Genomic DNA, 19,391 nt, shown 5'->3' on the forward strand with positions numbered 1-19,391 from the left:
GTTCAAGCAATTCTCCTGCCTCAGCCACCTGAGTAGCTGGTATTACAGGCACCTGCCACCATGCCCTGCTAATTTTTGTATTTTTAGTAGAGACAAGGTTTCACCATGTTGGCCAGGCTGGTCTTGAACTCCTGACCTCAGGCGATCCACTTGCTTTGGCCTCCCAAAGTGCTGGGATTACAAGCATGAGCCACCGCGCCCACCCTAATTAGGCCTATGTTGGATTAGATGACCCTAATTCTATTTGATTGAGTGCATTCAGAAGATAAGAGAAACAGAGTCCTGGTTGCAGACCTCAGGTCTTAGCTTCTGCTCTTCTGCTTTCTTCCCTCAGTTGCCCCAAGAGCTTCTATTAATTATGTTTATGTTATATAGGCTTTGAGTTGGTCACCCCATTCATTCACCCATTTTTTCTGATTACTGGTGAGGTTTATTGGAAATTTGTATTTCCTCTTCTGTAAAATGATTATTCATGGTTTTTTTGACTTTTTGTTGTTGTTGTTGTTAAGCTGTTTGCCTTTTTCTTACCGATTTGCGGGAGTTTTGTCCTAAAAACCTGTGGTTGATTGTATGTGTTGCAAATATTTTCTCCCAGATTGTTCCTAGCCTTTTCTGTTTTTTATAGTGTATTTTGATGAACCCACATTCTTGATTTCAATGTAGTCAAGGTTAACAATCTTTTCTTTATGAGTTTTATTTTTTATATTGTGTTTTAAAACAAAAGTATTTCCTATCTTAAAGTCAAAGATATTCCCTCACATTTTCGTCTAAAGTTTTACATTTTACCCTACATATTTGAGTTATTAAGTCACCTAGAATTGATTTTATGTTTACTGTGAAGTAGAATTCCAATTTAGTTGGTTTGTATGGTTAAATAGTTGTTGCAGTGAGATTTGTTGAATAGTCTGGTCTTTCCTTGTTGACCTGCACTGTCAGTTGTGTTTATATGAAGTAGTGTTCATACATATGTGGATATATTTCTGGGTTCTGTGATCCTTTCCACTGGATAATTTCTCTATCTCAGCCCTGCTGACAGAGTAGCATATTCAGTGAAGCTCTTGAGTCCAAATAGTGTGAGAAGGAGCTCAAAATAATTCCTTTGGTTCACAGAGACCCTTCTTTATAGGGGTGGTTTAACGGTAGTATATAGGGGTGGACTTGAAAAAAAGGATTAAAGTCCCAGCTGTGGCACATATATGTGTGACTTTCGGCACATTTTTCAATTTTTCTGAGCCTCAGACTCTTCATCTGTTAACTGGGAATAGAAGTTTCAACCCGAGAAGCTGCTTTGAGGATTAGATTAAATTTTGTATTGTAAAGGATGTGAAAGTGCCTGGCATTATAATGGGCCTGGTAGATGGTGTTTTGCAGCTCTCCTAAACTAAGGCTACATGGACATTTTCTAATAGCTTCAGCCCAAAGTGAGTCAGGTCTTGGAATTACCCCACAAGAAAATGAGACATAAGCCCCCAAATGAATTATTTGTTTCAGATCACCGAACTGTTTTCCCAAACCTCCTGACTTAGTTCCAAACTCATTTTAGAGGGCATGGTGCTGTGAAGTTTCTCTGCTAAATATGATTGAGGATAACTGGGTAAAGGAAGCTTGCTATGTATTACTGAATTAGAAATAGCAGATGAGGGAAAAGTTATGTAGGGAAAGTCATTGTCAAATGCTTGAACTCTAGGTTCTGAAGTCCAACTTAAAGAAAGGCTCTTTTACCATGTATTGGCAATATAATAATTTAAAAAGCACTTTGTAATTAATAAAGTCCTGCTGTGTAATTTGGTCCATTTTATTCTTTTTACACCATGAGATGGTTTGAGATTTGAAGTTGGCTCTGAGAGTCTGAGACATGCTCAAGTTTACAGAGCAAGGAGGTGAGGTTGGCAGTTCTCAGACTTAGGCTGGGCAACTCAAATTCTCTAGTTACACACAAATGGTGACTCTACCTTTATGTACTGAGATAATTTCAAACATGTTTTCCACCATTCTTGTATGTACTCTTGTAGGTCAGCTCACACTGTTCATAAAACATTAATTATCACTAGCTGGGCCAAGATTTCTAGTAGACCTGGGGTTGGGCATTCTTCCAGGTAACCGCCAAACTCAACTCCCAAAAATGCAAGCAGTTTTTAAAGTATTGTTTGTACACAAATGGAAATGCTTTCTAATTCACTTCCCCTCATGTATTTGTTATGGAGTTCCATCTAGAGCCAAGATCGTCCAGCATATATTGGTCTTGAGACAATGGTGAGGCTGGTAGATACCTGTTTACATGCCATCGTGGCACCAGGAGTTCCAGGCCAGGTTTTACCAACCTCAAAGATGTGGCCAGGGTCTTTGGGCACTCTGTTCTACCCTGGCAACACCTTGAGAGCAGCATCCTGGGAGCTAAAGGAGTTTGACAGTTGCCTGAAAGAACTCCAAGTTTCTGGGTTTCCTTGCCTGTCCCAGGCCTTCCTTCACACACACACACACACACACACATACACACAAACACACACAAACAGAGCTTCCCCTTCCCCAATCTCAGGTACTCAGCCCAAGAGCCCCAAGGACTTCTTTACCATCTCTAAGTTGTGACGCCTTCAGCTTCTTTTTCCAGCATCTCTCATTATTGTATTGAAATGTTTTTTAATTGAAATGCTTCTTCCCACTTCCCTAGCAGATAGAAAATTTCTCTGATGTCACTCAAGACTCAGATGATGGCCTTCTGCTTCTCTCCCTTGTTCCCCACACTCAAGGAGTCATATATCTCTCCTCCTTGTAGATGACCTCTCAATCTCATAACTTAAACCTGATCATTGATGCGAACTTTAGACTGGTGTCTCCAGGTATCTATGCATAGCTCCCTGTGTTCTCTTAAGCTGTCCTCTCCTCATTAACTGTGACTCTTCTCCTTTTTTTTTTTTTTTTTTTTTGTAAGAAGGAGTCTCACTCTGTCGCCCAGGCTGGAGTGCAGTGGCACGATCTTGGCTCATTGCAACCTCCGCCTCCTGGGTTCACACCATTCTCCTGCCTCAGCCTCCAGAGTAGCTGGGACTATAGGTGCCTGCCACCACGCCCAGCTATTTTTTTATATTTTTAGTAGAGACGGGGTTTCACCGTGTTAGCCAGGATGTTATTGATCTCCTGACCTTGTGATCCACCCGCCTCAGCCTCCCAGAGTGCTGGGATTACAGGTGAGAGCCACCACGCCCAGCCAACTCTTCTAATTTTTATTTATACATCAGTGTTGCTAGGATTTCATTGATGATCAAGACTCATCCTTGACGTCTGTTTTCTCTTTCATTCTTTATGTCTTATTCAGTAATCAAATCAACTTATTCTCCCTTTCATAACATCCCTTCCCATCATTATTGCCAGAACCCTGGTTTAGGCCTTCACACCATGTTTCAATAGCTTCCTAACCTGATTTCTCATGGACAGTTTCAATGCCATGTTGACTCATCATGCCCCTTCTCCACACCAGATTTTACAAAGGCTTCCTTTGCCAACCCTTATGGGAGAGCTTTACAACCCTTTTAGTAAACGGACTTGTCTTCACCCAAACACATTCACTAACATTAAGGTTTCTTAATTTTTATAGCTACTCTCACCACCATGCTTATACATGTGTGAAATTCTGGGCTCAGCACTCCCCAGAAACCTTCTTAGATCACCGCCTTCCACCGAGTCCCCTTTCTTTCCTATGGGTCTCTGTGCAGGCACGTCATTCTTTGGTAACATCCTGCCCGGCATGACCATCATCCTGATTCATGTACATATACCTTGTACCCTATGTCTGGCCGCACAAAACTCCCGCTCCTGCTCTGAGTCACATACTGTTTCTCTGATGCACTGTGCCATTCATTAAAGTCAGTAGAATTAATGGATGGAATATTGTTTCTCAGGTTGGGGTTGGCCTCCTTTAAATTAGTGCAGACTTAGGATATCTTCCTTGATGCTCTTGTTATTGCCAGACCAACTCTCTATTTCTCATTGACCTCTTTTCTAAACAATGTGCTCAATTTTCCCAGCTCTCCTTAGTTCCTAATTTCTCTCAACAATTCACTTCTCTTGCTTCTCTTTTGGGACACAGTCTTGATTCACATCTTACTGAGCTCTCTGGGACACAGTATAATAGGCTATAGTCATAGACACAGGAAAAGGGACAAGAAATCAGAAAAGTGTATTACTTTTGTAGCACTGAGAAAGTCACTTACCTTCTTTGACTCTCCATTGTCTTCCATGGTAAACTACAAATAGTAATATTTCCCTCTCAGGATTGGTATGTTATCCAGTGAGATAATCAACATAGAAAACCTTTGCACACCATGACACACTATGTGAGAGGTATTATCAGCCCTCCTTTGCATCTTCAGATATCGCTATCTCTACCCCCAAAGTGCTTCCTCTACCTTTCATCTCACCTGCTGCCTCCATCTGACTCTGGCTGCAGCAACTTAAGTCTTTCCCTCTTCGTGCATTCTTTCCTCTCTATTGACAATCCTTTCCCTGCCTTACCCACCGTCCCCACTTTCCTAGCATATAAACAACCTCTTACTTGATCCTTCCATCTGTTCCACCTCCCACCAGCCACTGTCCTCTTCCCTTTCCTTTTGTAACCAGAGAGGACAACAAGTAGTCCCTCCTGCTGGCTCATTGCCTACTCTTTCCATAGCTCCTGCATTTCTTCCCAATGACTCTCCCTAGGCCAGCAGATCTGTTTAACTTCTCAGTTCTTATCCTCCTTAAACTCATTATTTCATCTTCTTTTCTCATTCAGTATCACCCCATCCTGTTACAATGGGCTTTTCTCCAGGTCTGGTCTTCCTGCCATCTGCTTTGCCCCCACACAGGGAACCGTCATGCACTGCATTCTCTTATTTTACTCCATGCAGATTGAGACACACTGGGAGTACTGTGTTTCTAGGTTTCACCTATATTCAACAAGGAGGACCAAGATGGTAAGGGCACTAGAATTATCTCCTCGTATGGAACACTTGATAGTTTCCCACAACCTACAGAAGATAAAATTCAGAGGAAACGCACACTTTGCTGCCTTAACACATTTGAAAAGATGCAAAAAAGCTTCTGTTTACTGATTTGAATTCCTACAGAAAACGGAATTAGACAGAAACTACAGACAGGTAGATATGGAATCACTAGCAAGCAATACATGCCAGTCTTGTGAAGGCTCTGCCATCAGATGACATGGGTTCAAATCCCAGATCGACTACTTCTGCATGACCTTGGGCAAGCTATATCATTTCTCTGTGCCTTCATTTTGTCATCTGCAAAACGAGGGTAGATAATGACAGTGCCTACCTTATAGTGTTATTTTGAGGATTAAATAAGACAGTGAGTATAGAGCCTAGAAGAATGCCCAGCACAAGGAGACTGCTCAATACATATTAGCTATCCCTTTCTCCTGCTCCTCTTTGTACCATCATCATTATCATCATCGTCATCATCACCACCCACATTTAGAGCTGTCCAGTAATGGAGCCAACTCTTCACAAACCAGTAGACTTGATGTTTCTAGAAGAATACTCAAGCCAAATGGTATTGGGGACATAGCAGAGGTGCCTGTTTTGGTGAGCTTGGTAGGACTGGATGCCGTCAAAGGTCCCTTCCTATGTTTGCTCCTCACCACACTTTCCCTGAGCCTCTCCCATTCTGGGTTCTCTGGACCCATCAGTGGTGGTGCAGTGCTCTCTGGCACTCAGGCCTAAATAATCCCTTTAGTTCTTTGACTCCCTCTTACACGTTTCACCTGGCAGACAGAGAGGCTTCCTAAGGGCAGGCCCTTGCAAAAGGAATCCATGTCCATAAGCCTCCATTCCCACATGGTGTTTCATGTCTCCTCATATCACTAATGCCAGTATCTTTGTCCCTGCCCTCCTAATATTTGGCCATCCTGTGGAATTAATTTGGTATCTAGCTTAAACCAAGTTTCTAAATCTGTTTCCATGGTAGAAATCAGGACCTTGGATCCACCCACTTTCTCCCCAAGCTGGCTTTGTACAAGCATCTCTCACCAAGATCATCAAACTAAAGGGTCAACCAAAACACACATCTTTTTATTCCTCAGTCACAGGGTCTGTGATTCTTTCATTGCTGAGTCTCCTGCATCCATCTGATCATTTCTATTTCCTTTGTTCCCACCTTTACCCAGGTCACAATCTTCTTTGCTCTATTTCATAACTCATAAAAAACTCTTATACCCAGCTTCTTCTCTCCAACACCATCCATTTCTCCTGTCTTCAAACATTTCAATGCTTCTACAGCCAATGATAGAGAGTTCAAACACCTTAGGTTGCACCCAAAATCCTTCACATTCTGGCCAATTTTCTTCTATAGCTTTCTTGAAGTATAATTTTATGCAATAACATTCATCTGTTTTAAATATACTGTTTCATGAGTGTGAGAATATGAATACAGCTGTGCAACTTTCACCACAATCAGGATTAGTTCATTTCTATTACTTCCCTGTGTCCCCAGGAACAAATGATGCTCCCACTGTTTCAACCCACTTCCTGCCATCTGTTGTCCAATACAGCCACTAGTCTGCTTTCTGTCACTACAGTTTTTCATTTTCTATAATTTCATATAAATAAAATCTAACAGTATACAGTTTTTTATGCCTGACTCTTTCACTTAGCATGATGCCTTTGAGATTAATCCATGTTGTTGCATATGCCAGTAGTTCATTCCTTTCTATTGCTGAGTAGTATTCCATTGTATTGACGTAGACATTTGAATTGTTTCCAGTTTTTGGTGATTATAAATAAGGCTCAAATGAACATTCACATACAAGTCTTTCTATGAACATACAGATGATGACTCCATTTATCCCACAAGCAATACAGGACATGCCCACTTTACATTTCTTCCCATTCAAGTCATTGTAATAAAGATTTATTATTCCTTGTGCTAGACACTGTATAGGAATATAGACACAGTTAAGCTCCATGGAAATTACAGTATAGTGGGAGAAATAGATGCACACATGGGTCACTCACGTGCAAAGCAGATCACCGAGATAGAGGAACCAACAACGAGGGGACAGGGAGAGAGCACACTGACTGAGGGGATGGGGGAAATCAGGAAGGATTGCTTAGAGGAGGCAGAAGCAGTGTGAATAAAGACCTGGATGAAAGAAGGCAGGACTTGTTTGAAGGCTGACAAATACCCATGTTAAATTCTATCTCACTTGGGCAGCCATCCCTGTAAAGCCATCGTAAATGCTTGTCCTCCTCAAAACTTCTGCAGTATACTCTTCATACTGCCAATCAGCTTTCCTTGTCAGGAGAGGGAGTCTTTCAGCCTACTTTGCAAATAAAACGACATCCCAACAGGGTCTGAGCCCAAGAGCCAAGCATTTGTTCTAAGGGGTGGATGGTGATATCCTCAAATGTGGCCCAAGGAGACGTTAGGATACTGGAGAACATGTCTACACTAATTGGGAAGCCAGCCAAAGGGAAGAGCAAGTCCAGGGCAGACAGGAGCAGTCCTCAACCTGGGCAGCTGGTGCACATGTACACAGGTGTCTCTTCAAATTCATTGTCTATGGCAAAGCGATGTCAACTCCTCATGGATGAATGAGTGAATGAACATATGTCACCGGTAGGCTCTCATATGTGTTCCAGTATATTATACATTCAATCTGGATCAATCAGATGTGCAGACACTTGAACAACCTAGAGTTCTTACTTGCTGCTTTCTGGTTAAGTGCTCAGCAGTCCATATGCGGAGTTGAATGTCTAAGAAAATAATTTCTTTGCGTTCTGATGCTGTAAAATATTGTTTGGATTAAAAGGGCAGGAACAAATTGATGGATCTGAAATTTTTTTTTTCTTTTGGCTTGGAGATGACAGGGCAATCCATCAGACAACTTCCTTGGCTCCCTGTGACATTTCAAGCTCAAATGTTATAGCTTTCTTATTTTTTCTTTTCTCTCTCTTTTTTTCACCCCCAGCTCTCTATTGAACTGTGCCTCCAGGAAATGCATCCTGTTGATGTGAGTTCTATGACACTTGTCATACAGCAGGCACTCGGTAGAGGCTTGTGGAATAATGGCTGTGAGTACTCAGGTTAGCTTAGCAGGTTGTGCCAAAGATGAGGTAACTGCTTAACTCACCTATGATGCTGCCTCCATCTGTGCCCTAGAGCATGCAGCAAAGAGTTCTTTCAAAACAGAGCAGGCTCCAGACAATGTTCAAGGATGCAGCTGCCCACAGAATGTGATTTCAGCAGCTAGATTATATGCAGAGAGAAAACACGAGAAGTCAGAATGCTTGGCCCTTCACCTGGATCTGCCACCATGCATTATGTGAATTTGGAAATGCTACTTAACTTCTCCAAGACACAGCTTATCAATCTTTGAGCCAGAGAAAATAAGTAAGTATAAGAATCAAATGAGATAATGACTGTGGATATAGTGTAAAAATACAGAAAGTAGTTGGAAATGAAATACACCCTCTGTAGTAGTTATCTGTTGATATATACCAAACGACCCCAAACCTGGGTGAATTAAAACAACAATCATTTATTAATTATCTCATAGTATAATGGGTCAGAAATCTGGGAGTGGTGTAACTGGGAGTCTTTGCTCACAGGCTCTCAAGATGTTGGCTGGAACCGTATCATCTGAAGGCTTGACCGGGGATGGAGAATCATCTCCCAAGATGGGTCACTCATGTGGCTATTGGCAGGAAGTCTTAGTTCCTTGCTGACTGTTGTGAGGAGGCTGCAGTTACTCTCCATGGAGGCTTCCTCCTAAGACTGTTTGAGTGCCCTCACCACAGGGAAGCTGGCTTCCCACAGAGTGAGTGATCCAAGGCAGATGTCATCATGTGCTTTATGACATAGGTGCAGAAGTCTAACATTGTGATTGCCTCAATACCCTATTGGTTCCCCAGGTCACCCCTATTCAGTCTGGGAGGAGACTACACAAGGATATGATTTCCAGGAGGTGGGAATCACAGGGACCCATGCTGGAGGCTAACCTCCACATCCTCTCTCAGTTTAAATGGTTCTGCTGGGAAATAAGGGATATAGTTGATTACCTCTGAGGTCCTCCCCTTTTAACCACATCTCTGCTTGCTCCAATTAGCCCTCCCTCAAGCCTGCTATGTGTTGCTCTCCTTTCCCTTCTTGCTGAAAATCCCTGCTGTCATTGTCTGTCCCTTGTTTCATACTAAAAATTCAGTTTTAGTCTCTAACAGGGCTCTGTGGAAATGGCTATGCATAGCATCTGAAGGAAGTCTCTGGTGCTCTTGTCTTATGGTGCTGGCCTTATTGGTTTGTCATTCTCTTGCTGGTGCAGCCCATTGCAATTTGCATGGTGTCATCACATGCTCATGTGAGATGGGGCCCCTCCTTTGAGAGTCAATAACAAGGTGACCAGTGTTGGCAGTGAGTGAGCATGCTCTGGTCTCTGTCTTCCTCACATTTGTTGTTTTCCAATGTGTGTTTGTGTCCGGGTTCTCACTTGACTCTGGCAGCCCACGTAGACAGAGCAGGCATTGCTCCCTCCATTTTGTGGGCTGAAAAACTAAGGCTCAGAAAGTCCTAACTGAGGCATTTTCTGGAATTGGGAACACAGGAAGGAAACATATTGGGTGGTTAAAATATGGAATTTGGCTTTAAATCTCTTGCACTTGAGGTGTCTGTGGCGTATTCAGTAAAGTTAATGTGCAGCCTCGAATACACCTTCCAGATGATTAACTGGGCAGGGAACGAGATCTCATATCCTGATTATTTTGCTTTATCTGTACATTTCTCCACTCCTTCCAGCTGTTGTACTGTGTTCTGCCTTCTTGGTCCCAGATGTCTTGGCTTGGTTTCCTCAAGGCCATCCTCCTTAGCCTCACTGACCTCACTGACCTGGTTGCACACAGCTGTGAGTGCCCACAGACCAGCTGAAGGAGACTTGCTGTCTGCTGGGGAGGGTTCTGGTGGAGGAGTCCATGGGTCCCTGTGAAGAGAGGCTGGGAGAGGGTGCAACAGCATGCGGGCTTCACCATCCATTAGCAAAAGCAGAGGCTTTTAAAACACAGTCCATCCATCCAAACGGACCTTCATGTCTATTTCCATTAGGTCCTGGGGCCCAGGCCCACCTTTACCACTAGTTAACTGAGAAGTACTAGAGCTGAAGGTGCTGATATGGTACTTGCTGGAGCCTGCCACACTGTCCCCAACCTACCTATACCAGCTTAGTCCTCAACCGCAGTCAATTCTGCTTTCTTCCACCTTGAAAACTCTTTGAAAGAACACAAGAAGTGGGGTCCCTGAGGGCCAGGCACCCCTGATGTTCAGGCCCACAGGCCTTTTAGGCAGCTGCTTCTCCAACCTTATCTTCCTTCTGCCTCCACGGAAACCTGAGAAAGATGGAAAGGGGGAAGCGGCTGTGGTTTCCCAACACAAATAACCCCACAGAGCTTTCTCAGCAGTGACCCTTAGCCTGTTGTGTCAGCCTCAGGCTGAGGGAGGAAGGAAATAGACCTTCTATTGAGTATTTTTCTTCCCCTGTCAAGAAGATCAGAGGAACTAAGAGGGAAAGAAAAGGAGTCGAAAGCACCTTGTGGCCTCCTCCTGCAGGATTTGTGTTGCTCTTCCCCTCCCCTCTTGAACTCTAAGTAAACAAACTCCCCAGCCAAGGAAGGCCCCAGGCCCAACTCCAAGCAGGCCATAAATAAGAGCCCTTCAGCCTTTCACTCTCGGGCAAGTCGGGAAGGCCTTTCTGAGTGGAACATTTGATAGCGGGGGAGCGCTGGGGGGAGAGTGCTCGTGTTAATTGAATCCCAATTTCCTTCTCCCAGGCCCACTCTTATCTTTTTAATTATACGAAGCCTTTAATCTTCCCAGGACCTGTCTCTGTCATTAATGCGTGATCCTATTAGAGATAGGGGTTTGCTCAGGGGTAATGGGAGCCGCAAGCAGAGGCCTTGGCAACTGTTTTGCTTTCTAAAGCACCCGGAGTTACCTGTGGCTGAGGCAGGGAGACATTTTGGGCTCCCCTCAGCTCTCAGATGGTGTTCCTTGGGCCATCTGTGCTTAAACCGTGTCTGAGATTAGAGGCAAGAACCTCTTATGGTCAGTATCTGTTGTGGCTCTGAAACTGCAGAGTAGCTTACTCTAGCAGCTAAGGGGCAGATGGGCTCAGGCAACCTGCTTAGGAAAAAAAATCAGACAGATTGTACTCGCAGGATGCTGGGTGCCCAGGTGGGATTCCAGAAGCAGTTGGGGCATTGTGCGCTTCCTAAACGTTAGAGCATACCTTCGGTGCTTGTGAATAAAGCTTATGTTCTCACGGGCTTTCCCTAACACTGCAGAGATGCATTACTTCCAGGTGACAATGGCTTGGGACACTCCAGGGTTACATTTCTCTTCAACTCCAGCCGCCCTGTCAAAGGGCTAATGAGCTGTAAACCAATACTTAGGAATGCAAAGGCCACACCCTACTTGAAGGGGTTTGGCTCATATTAAGTGTTCAATAAATGTTTGCTAAATAGCTTTTAAAACAAGAGTTCCAAGAGCAATTCGCTTTAGAATATGAATTCACAGGTACTTATTGCAATTACAGCTTCTCATTTATGGCTCAATTCTACCGGACTTTTTTTTTTCTGGGCTACAAGGTGGCCTGTAGGGTCCCTTCAGCCAGGTAGTCTGATATTTCACATGCCCCTAGGTATACAGAAAGATGGGTAAGGCTGAGTCCCTGCAAGGGGCCTCATGCTCAGATAGGAAGATAAATTTTGTTAGTTTTCAGTACACAAATATATTTTTATATATGTATACATGTGTATCAGTCAATATATAGATATATAGTACACAAATGTATATTTATACAATTATATATGCATGTATATGTGTGTGTACATTTGTGAACTGTCTTCAAGTCTTCAGTTATGATTTCAACTATATATATGTGTATGTACACACATATATACTATACATATACACATATATGTACATATATACATACATTTATATACACACACACACAAATATGTATAGTTGAAATCACAGCTGACTCCTCTGAAGGTGGGAGTCCACACACACAACATCATCAGCAAACTATATACCTGAATGAATAAATATTCAGGTTCTGCACTGAACATCGTGTCTTGTCATCTCCCTGACCCATTACGCACAACCACTTTAGAGTCTGTAGCAGAGATATTGTCACTGACAAAGGTCACGTATCTAGAAGGTGTGAGAGTCCAGATTCTAACCCAGGTCTGATCACAAAGCCCAACCATCGACCCCAGAGCTCCATAGCCAAAATGTTTCTCTTTGCTTGCAACCACAGTGTCTGTTCCTTAAAGTGTGTAGGTCTGGTCACAGGCTCTTGTGAAGACATAATGATTCTGGACATGGTCCAGAGAAGAGCAATTAAAACACTCAAGGGGAAGAAAAGGCTTCTGTTTGAGGACAGATTTTTAAAAAACAGTAAAATCTGGTAAAAGGCAGAGTGAGCAGGACATGATGGAAATCTCTAAGATGTGGAGAGTACTGAGAGGGAGACAGCATGCCTGCCAAGGGGGCACTTACTGAAGCTTGCAACCAGCAGTTTTAGGACAATGACAAGAAAGTTCTACTTACCACGTTCCATAAGTTTGCTGCCTGCTGTGTGATCCCAAGAGGTGGCACAGGCTGAAAATATAAAGAGAATCGCATCCTACGAACATATTGCTGTGAGCTCTTTACAGAATACCTGGCTTCTCATTGTCAAATTCAAGCTCTCAGTTTCTAATGGTTGAAACCAGAAGTGAGCAAACATTTTCTGTAAAAGATCAGAGTAAATATTTCTGGGTTTGTGGATCAATGCTGCCCCAAATGCTCAATTCTGTCATTGTAGTACAGAAGTAGCCTTAGACAGTACCTATGAATGAGCATGGCTGGGCTCTATTAACATGTTGTTTACACAATTAACAAGGCCCAGATTTGACCAGCAAGCTGTAGTTTGCCAACCCTTGGTCTACACCAATTCACAGTTGAGTTGAATCATACAATTTAAAACTAGGAGGCATCTTGATGATCACACCTTTATTTTATAGAGCAGGAGGGTGACATCCAGAGATATCAGATGAATTCCCCAAGGTCATATAGCTGGAGACCCATAGTGGTCTATTAGGGTTATCTGGGGAAAATATTTAGATGCTCTGAAGATAGTTTCATGAAGGATGGGAGCCAAGCGTCCCATGCTGGACATTTCTGACTCTCTTAAATATATGTTGATGCTCAAAGACTGCCTTTTCTTAGAAAATATATCAATTTAGGAAAGATTTGGAAATAGAGCTTATTTTTTAAAAAACTGAGGGCTGTTTAAAAATCCCTGGAAATCAGAAAACAAGAAACATACTTCTCCCTCAAGTCCCTCACCCCTACCTTTAGTTCTGAGATAGGAGACAATTTTATTTCTCGACAGGCTGTGCAAGGGGCATTTGCCCTCAGAACTGATGACCCTGTGTCTGTCAATGCAGGTTGTACATCTACCTCCCTTAGGTAAGAAGGTGCTCTTTAGGAACTTGGTGTTGGGCCTGTCCACTGAGAACATTCATCTTCCACATTTGGGCAAGGCTTTGCTGAAAACAATTGCTTTCCATACTCTGTTGGCTAAAGCCAGGAATAGTTCAAATTTTTTGGTGCTCAGAGTCTTTACCAGGAAGGTGAGTGATTTCATGTGTGTCTGTGTGTGTGTGCAGCTGGTGTGGGGAGGGAGGGAGAGGAGCAGCAGTTGATAGTTCAGGAATGCATCAGTGCTCAGAAGGTTCTAAGAACGATTATGTCGATGGTTTTTTTCTGGGACCCATTGAAGATCCCTTGTGAAAATAAAAACTCATTTACTCAAGTAACCCTCTAGAAGTCTAAAATCTTAGTGGGAGACAGATGTATCACTGTTGCAAGTTTGGTGTCTGGAGCCCTCGATGAAATCCCCAGTTCACCCTGTTCCTCTACACTTCCGTGTTGACTCAGTATTGTGGTCTGGGACAGAGAAGTGAGCCATGTGCTCTTTGGCACCTTAGCAAAATGGCTAAGGTGGGGAAGACAGTAAAAGTGAGGGGGAGAGTATAGGCTCTCTTAAACCGTGATGGCTTATTTTCCTCTGGAGGTAGCTTTGAGCTTCTGGAATAGAAGGGACTGCATCCTAAAGGCTTTAAAAGGAGTCTATTAGCTGGAGCTTTGGTCCACATAACAAGTAAGGCCACTTGGCCTTCAGGAAGTGTGGTGATGAGGGACCACTGGACTCTGAGAATCCAGCTGTGGTCCAGTGACTCCCTAAGCAATTCCTATCCAAGAGATGTCTCCACCTGAAGGCCACACAAATCTGTCAGTAGACAATTCTTTGTAAAAAATTGCAAGATTTCCTACCTGTTTGTTGATTGCAAGAGGTGATCAGGCTGTTGGCCTTATAAACAGGTGACTGATGCAGGCCTGGCTCTTGCAGGTGAAGAAGGCTGCTTCAAATTTGTGCTTCGGAGCCAGGAAGTCCTGGATTCAGGTCTCAGCTCCAACTCTTACCATCTTTAGTTCATTGCAGAAGTTATTTTGATTTTTAATGTCAGCTTTGGAGCATAGAAACCAATCTGTAGCAGACGCTCAGTAAAGGTCATTTTCCTTTTCATCCCATCCATGCTCACACTTGGCCACTCTCTTGTTCAACCCCTGCACACAATGCAGACCAGGACACTCACAGAGAGAAGGTCACACCTCATGGGAAGCTGTTCTTGAGCAGTTCCAGCTTCAAGTCATCCCTGAATCTATCACTCATTCAGCATGTAACTACTCTTCAAATATGTTTAGTACTTTTCTCTGATTATAAAGATGACACATATGCATTGCAGAAAATTTGAAAAATACAGAAAAAGTAATTTGGAAAACATCCCCAATAAATATAACCTGCAGTGATGAGCACTGTTAGCATTTTGGTATATTTCTTCCTATTTGTGCATGTGTGAGCAGGCATATGTTTTACAAAATTGGAATCACAATGACTGTAGATTTTGCATGCAGCTTGTTCTTTTCACTGACATTCTGACATTTCTCATATCATTAAAGTCTTTGAAAATATATTAAATATTTTTAATGGTCACCAAATTTTCTGTGGCATGGATATATTATAATGTATGTAAGGTAGTCTTAGTTTTGGATACCTAGGCTGTTTCTAATTTTTCAATATTATAAACAACACTGCCAAAAATATCACTGTAGGAAAATCTTTGCCACATTCTGATTACTTCTTGGAGATAAATTCCTAGCAGTGGAAGTCCTGGCCAAAGGATGTTGGAATTCTTAATGACCTTAACATTGAGGGCCATGTGGTTCTCTAGAAAAGTTGTGTCAATTTCTATCTGTGGGGTATGTGTCAATTTCTGTGGAGTGCTCTTCTCAGAATCCTGTTGTAGTATTTAGCTTGAAACAAGCACTCTCTCATATGATCCATCAATTTTTGGAAGGTAGCTCTCAAATCTCCGAGATTTATCTTCTTTCTGGGCTAAAAAGCCATTTCTTCAAAATTCTCCGAAGGCTACATTCCAACCTCCTTGCCATATTAATTTGTGGATTAGAGAATACTTTGATTTGTAATTGTTTAAAAAAATGGGTTACTGGAACAGAGCACAATGTATTACATGTGGCCTGGGCCATTTCTAATTCCTTTGTTTGGAACCCTATACTTCTATTAACACAATCTAAGTTTGCATTTGCTTTTTGTTTTTGTTTTAGCAGAGAATTGGCTCATATAAGCTCATGGTTTGCTGACACACTGAGGTTTTAATGCTCTGGTTAATTAAGGTATCTTTTATTTGGTATTTGTTCAACTGATTTTGGGGGGTTAAATCCAGTACTTCTATTTGTCTTCTTGGTAATAGTTCAGTGTTCCAGTCTGTTTCAATTCTGGTGATGCCCATGGAAAACAGGTCTTCGGTGCCTCAAATGTGTTTCCACACCACACTGCCCAGTGGGTTGAACCTGGGGCTTTTGCCCAACCTGGCCCTATGCAGAGGTCAGGAGAAGGTCATGGAGTTGTTGAGGCTGGGCTGCCTGGCGCCACCCTGGCTGGCCGTCCACTTACGGGTGTTCTCAAGAGTAGCTGGGATCTTGGCCTGAAACAACTGTGGTGAAGAACGTGGCTGACCCCTCTGAGAAGGGCTCTTGTGTGACGCTGGACAACTCTTCCAGCACAGTGGGGGCCTCTGGGCTCTGCAGGCCATGCAACCATCTGCCTGGGCTTTTCCAGACAGACCTGGCACAGGCCTGAAGACTGCCAGGACACTGGCTTGCTCTATGTCTCCTTAGCCTCTTTCCCTGTACAAATAGAATGCAATTCCTCTGGGAAACTGGCACTTAACTCAGTTTTATAGGCAGGTCTAAGTGCTGGCAGGACCCGTGCAAGAGTGCAAATGCATGCCTAAGCCCTCCCTTGACCCCATTCCCAGTTCTTGTTTGAACCCTGAGGGGCTTGTGCACAGATGGGTGGACATCTTGACCCTTCAAAGACCTCCCCCAAAATATCCACCCTTTGACCACCTCCTGGCTACCCCCAGGTTAGCTGTGTGTACCGGAGCATGGGCTATGTGAGGATGGGCTCCAGGTAGGCTTATTCCCTTGATCCCCCAAGTGCTTCTCCTCATTGGAAGAGTCATGGCTCAGGAGGCCAGAGCAGAGCCCTTGGAGGCACGGGGCCTGGGACAGGGATCCCAGAGGTCTCATGTCAGGTGATATTGTTCATGAGCAAACTGCCTAGTTTGCCTTTTGCAGATCTATATGCTTCTGTGTGTTGGGATAAGAGGCAAGCATAGGTGTCTAGAGGAGCAGCTGAACCTGCATAGAAAGAAAACCCCAAATAAAAAGGGGTCAGATTCAAGTCTAAGGAGGCTCTGCTATACCTGTAGGTGAGAAACCTTAAGACCATGAAAGATATTGAGGCAGTGGAAATGACACTGACCAGGGGTCAGGGAGCTTGAACTCTCATTCTGTGCCCGGGGCACTGATTGAATGTTGTGACCACAGACCCCAAGGCATTTTGGCCCACAAGAATTCAGGGCCCAAGATATGAAAGAACTCGCCTGCAAGTGGCTCCCAGATCTTCTGAAAATGAACACACCTTGTCCATGGCCCTCGCATGCCTGTGTCCTGTGGCACCTTGGCCTGTCTCCTTCCCAGTTCTAGGGTAGAGCATGTCTCCTTTGATTTTGGGGCCACCCAGGCTTCCCTCCACATCCATTCAGGGTTTGGTTCCTATGCATGGGGATAATGAGACTCTTATTTAACTCAAATAAGTTCAATTCCATCCCATTCAACTCTCTCCCAGCAACTACAACTCTGTCTTTTATTGCAATCATCATTTGCTTTTTTGATGGAGGTAAAACAGAAAATATAAACAGACGTTCAAAATAAACCCCCGCCTTTTCCTTCATATTTTCAAAGTGCTTTCCCATAAAGCATTTCATTACAGACTCCAGCAGCTGCTGTGAAATATGGTCTCAGATGCAGAAGCCAATGAAAACCAAATGAAAAGAAATCCTAAGAGCGGAAAAGAGGAGAGAGTAGTCCCGCTAGGCCCACAGCTCCATTTCTGCCAGGCCTGGGCAATGCCCAGATACCTGCTTGTTGCTTGAGGGTACTGTTTAGAAACTTCTCCTCTCCTCCTCCTCCTTCTCCTGCTCCTCCTGCTCCTCCTTCTTCTTTTAGGGACAGGGTCTCACTGTGTTGTCCAGACTGGAGTGCAGTGTTGTGATCATAGCTCCCTGTAACCTAGAACTCCTAGGCTCAAGAGATTCTCCCACCTCAGCCTTGAGTAGCTAAGACTACAGGTGCATGCCACCACACCTGGCAATTTCTTAAAAAATTTTATAGTAGAGATGAAATCTCGCTATGTTGCCCAGGCTGGTGTCAAACTCCTGGCATCAAACAATTCTCCCACCTGGCCTCCCAAAGTGCTGGGATTACAGGTGTGAGCCACTGCACCAGGCCTCATGTGTCTTCTAAAATCCTCCTTTATTTCTTAATTTCTTCTTCCCATATTACACTGCTTCTTAGAAACAAAATTCTAAAATCTCACAGCTGGAAGTAGCTGTAGTCATTATTTAGGCCAGTGGTTCTCAAAGAGTGGTCCCTGGGTCAGCAGCATGAGCTCCATCTGGGAATTTGTTAGAATTGGTCTTAGGCCCCACCTCCGACTTGCTGGGTGTGAAATTCTGGTGGTGGCGGAGTGGGGGCAGCTGTGTTTTACCAAGCCCTCCAGATGGCCCTGATGCACATCCAAGTTTGAGAACCACTGATCTGGGTCAGTATCCTAATTTCAAATGGAGGCCCTTGGCCAGAAAAATGATGTTCTCTGTCACACACAGTGTAACACGGTCAGCTGTAGGGCCCAAATGAGAAGCCAGTTTCTCGGCTCCTGTCATGATCCACTCTCTCTACTGACCTGTCCACAGAGCAGTTTCACTGGCCTGCATCTCACTCCATGCTGAGGCGCAGAGGGTAAACCGGACAGGCAGCTTGTGTCCCCACGATGGCAGGTGCCGGTGCTGCTGGCCGCCCGAATGGTACGAACTTTGGAAGGTATATTCTCTGAGGACACATGATTTCTGAAAAACAGAATACACCCTCCCACCTGCCCGCTGCACTTCCTCTGGTCTTTTTTCTTCAGGCAAATCTGCGACTGAACATGTTCAACATCTCCCCTGCACCAAGCAGATGAATGAGCCTCCCGACAGGCTGTGTGCTCTCTCTAGCATGTTATCTTGGGTTATGGAAATTGGGCAGGTCTCTCCTTCAGTTCCTTCCCACACTTGGAGTCCGTAAAAGGCAGGGATATGGGCAACTTGATCCTGTACACCAGCATTCTCGGGATGGTGTTGAATACAATAAAACATGCTTATTAAACATCAACACTGGGCATGGATATTTGCTGAGTGACTACCACATGCCAGACGTGATATCAGGCCTCGCTTCCTCCCTCAAGGCTGAGTGATCAGTGAGTCCCCAGGGCCACACTCCAGCCCATTTCTGCTGCCAGGATGCCATGGCTTCATCCCATGTCACCCCTCCAATTTATTTTCCCTTCTCTCGATGGCCCCATGTGCCTTGTGGTCCTGATGGGATGCAGAGAAGCACTCACCCCAGGGTGCCTGACTCTGCAGAGCAAGGAGGCAAAGTCACTCGCTGAAAAGGGAGGCAAGGGTGCAACCAGGTGTTCCAGAGGCCTGGAGAATGTTCTGGGCTCCAGGACAGGGAATGTGCTTAAAATGAATATGAGATGGTTAAGACTCTGCTCAGCTGGAGAGAGAGACAGCAAAGACTTGATGGGGACCTTCAGCCTGACCTGGGGTTTTGCCACAGACTTGGTGGAACTTTGAGAGGCAGGGGCTTCAGTAGGTTAGTGAGGATGG

General features: G+C 44.0%; 1 protein-coding gene across 1 annotated transcript in view; it reads left to right on the forward strand.

Moving 5' to 3' along the window:
• The window catches only part of LOC105524311, a 125,361-nt gene that overhangs the window by 20,367 nt on the left and 85,603 nt on the right, over positions 1 to 19,391 (forward strand). The window contains exons 4-5 of the mRNA XM_011959505.1: positions 13,479 to 13,664; positions 18,519 to 18,561. Of these exons, the coding sequence (XP_011814895.1) occupies positions 13,479 to 13,664; positions 18,519 to 18,561 (229 nt within the window). The remainder of the gene's footprint in view (positions 1 to 13,478; positions 13,665 to 18,518; positions 18,562 to 19,391) is intronic.

This window comes from Colobus angolensis, unplaced genomic scaffold (genome assembly GCF_000951035.1).
Source record: "Colobus angolensis palliatus isolate OR3802 unplaced genomic scaffold, Cang.pa_1.0 Scaffold498, whole genome shotgun sequence".
Taxonomy (NCBI): Eukaryota; Metazoa; Chordata; class Mammalia; order Primates; family Cercopithecidae; genus Colobus; species Colobus angolensis.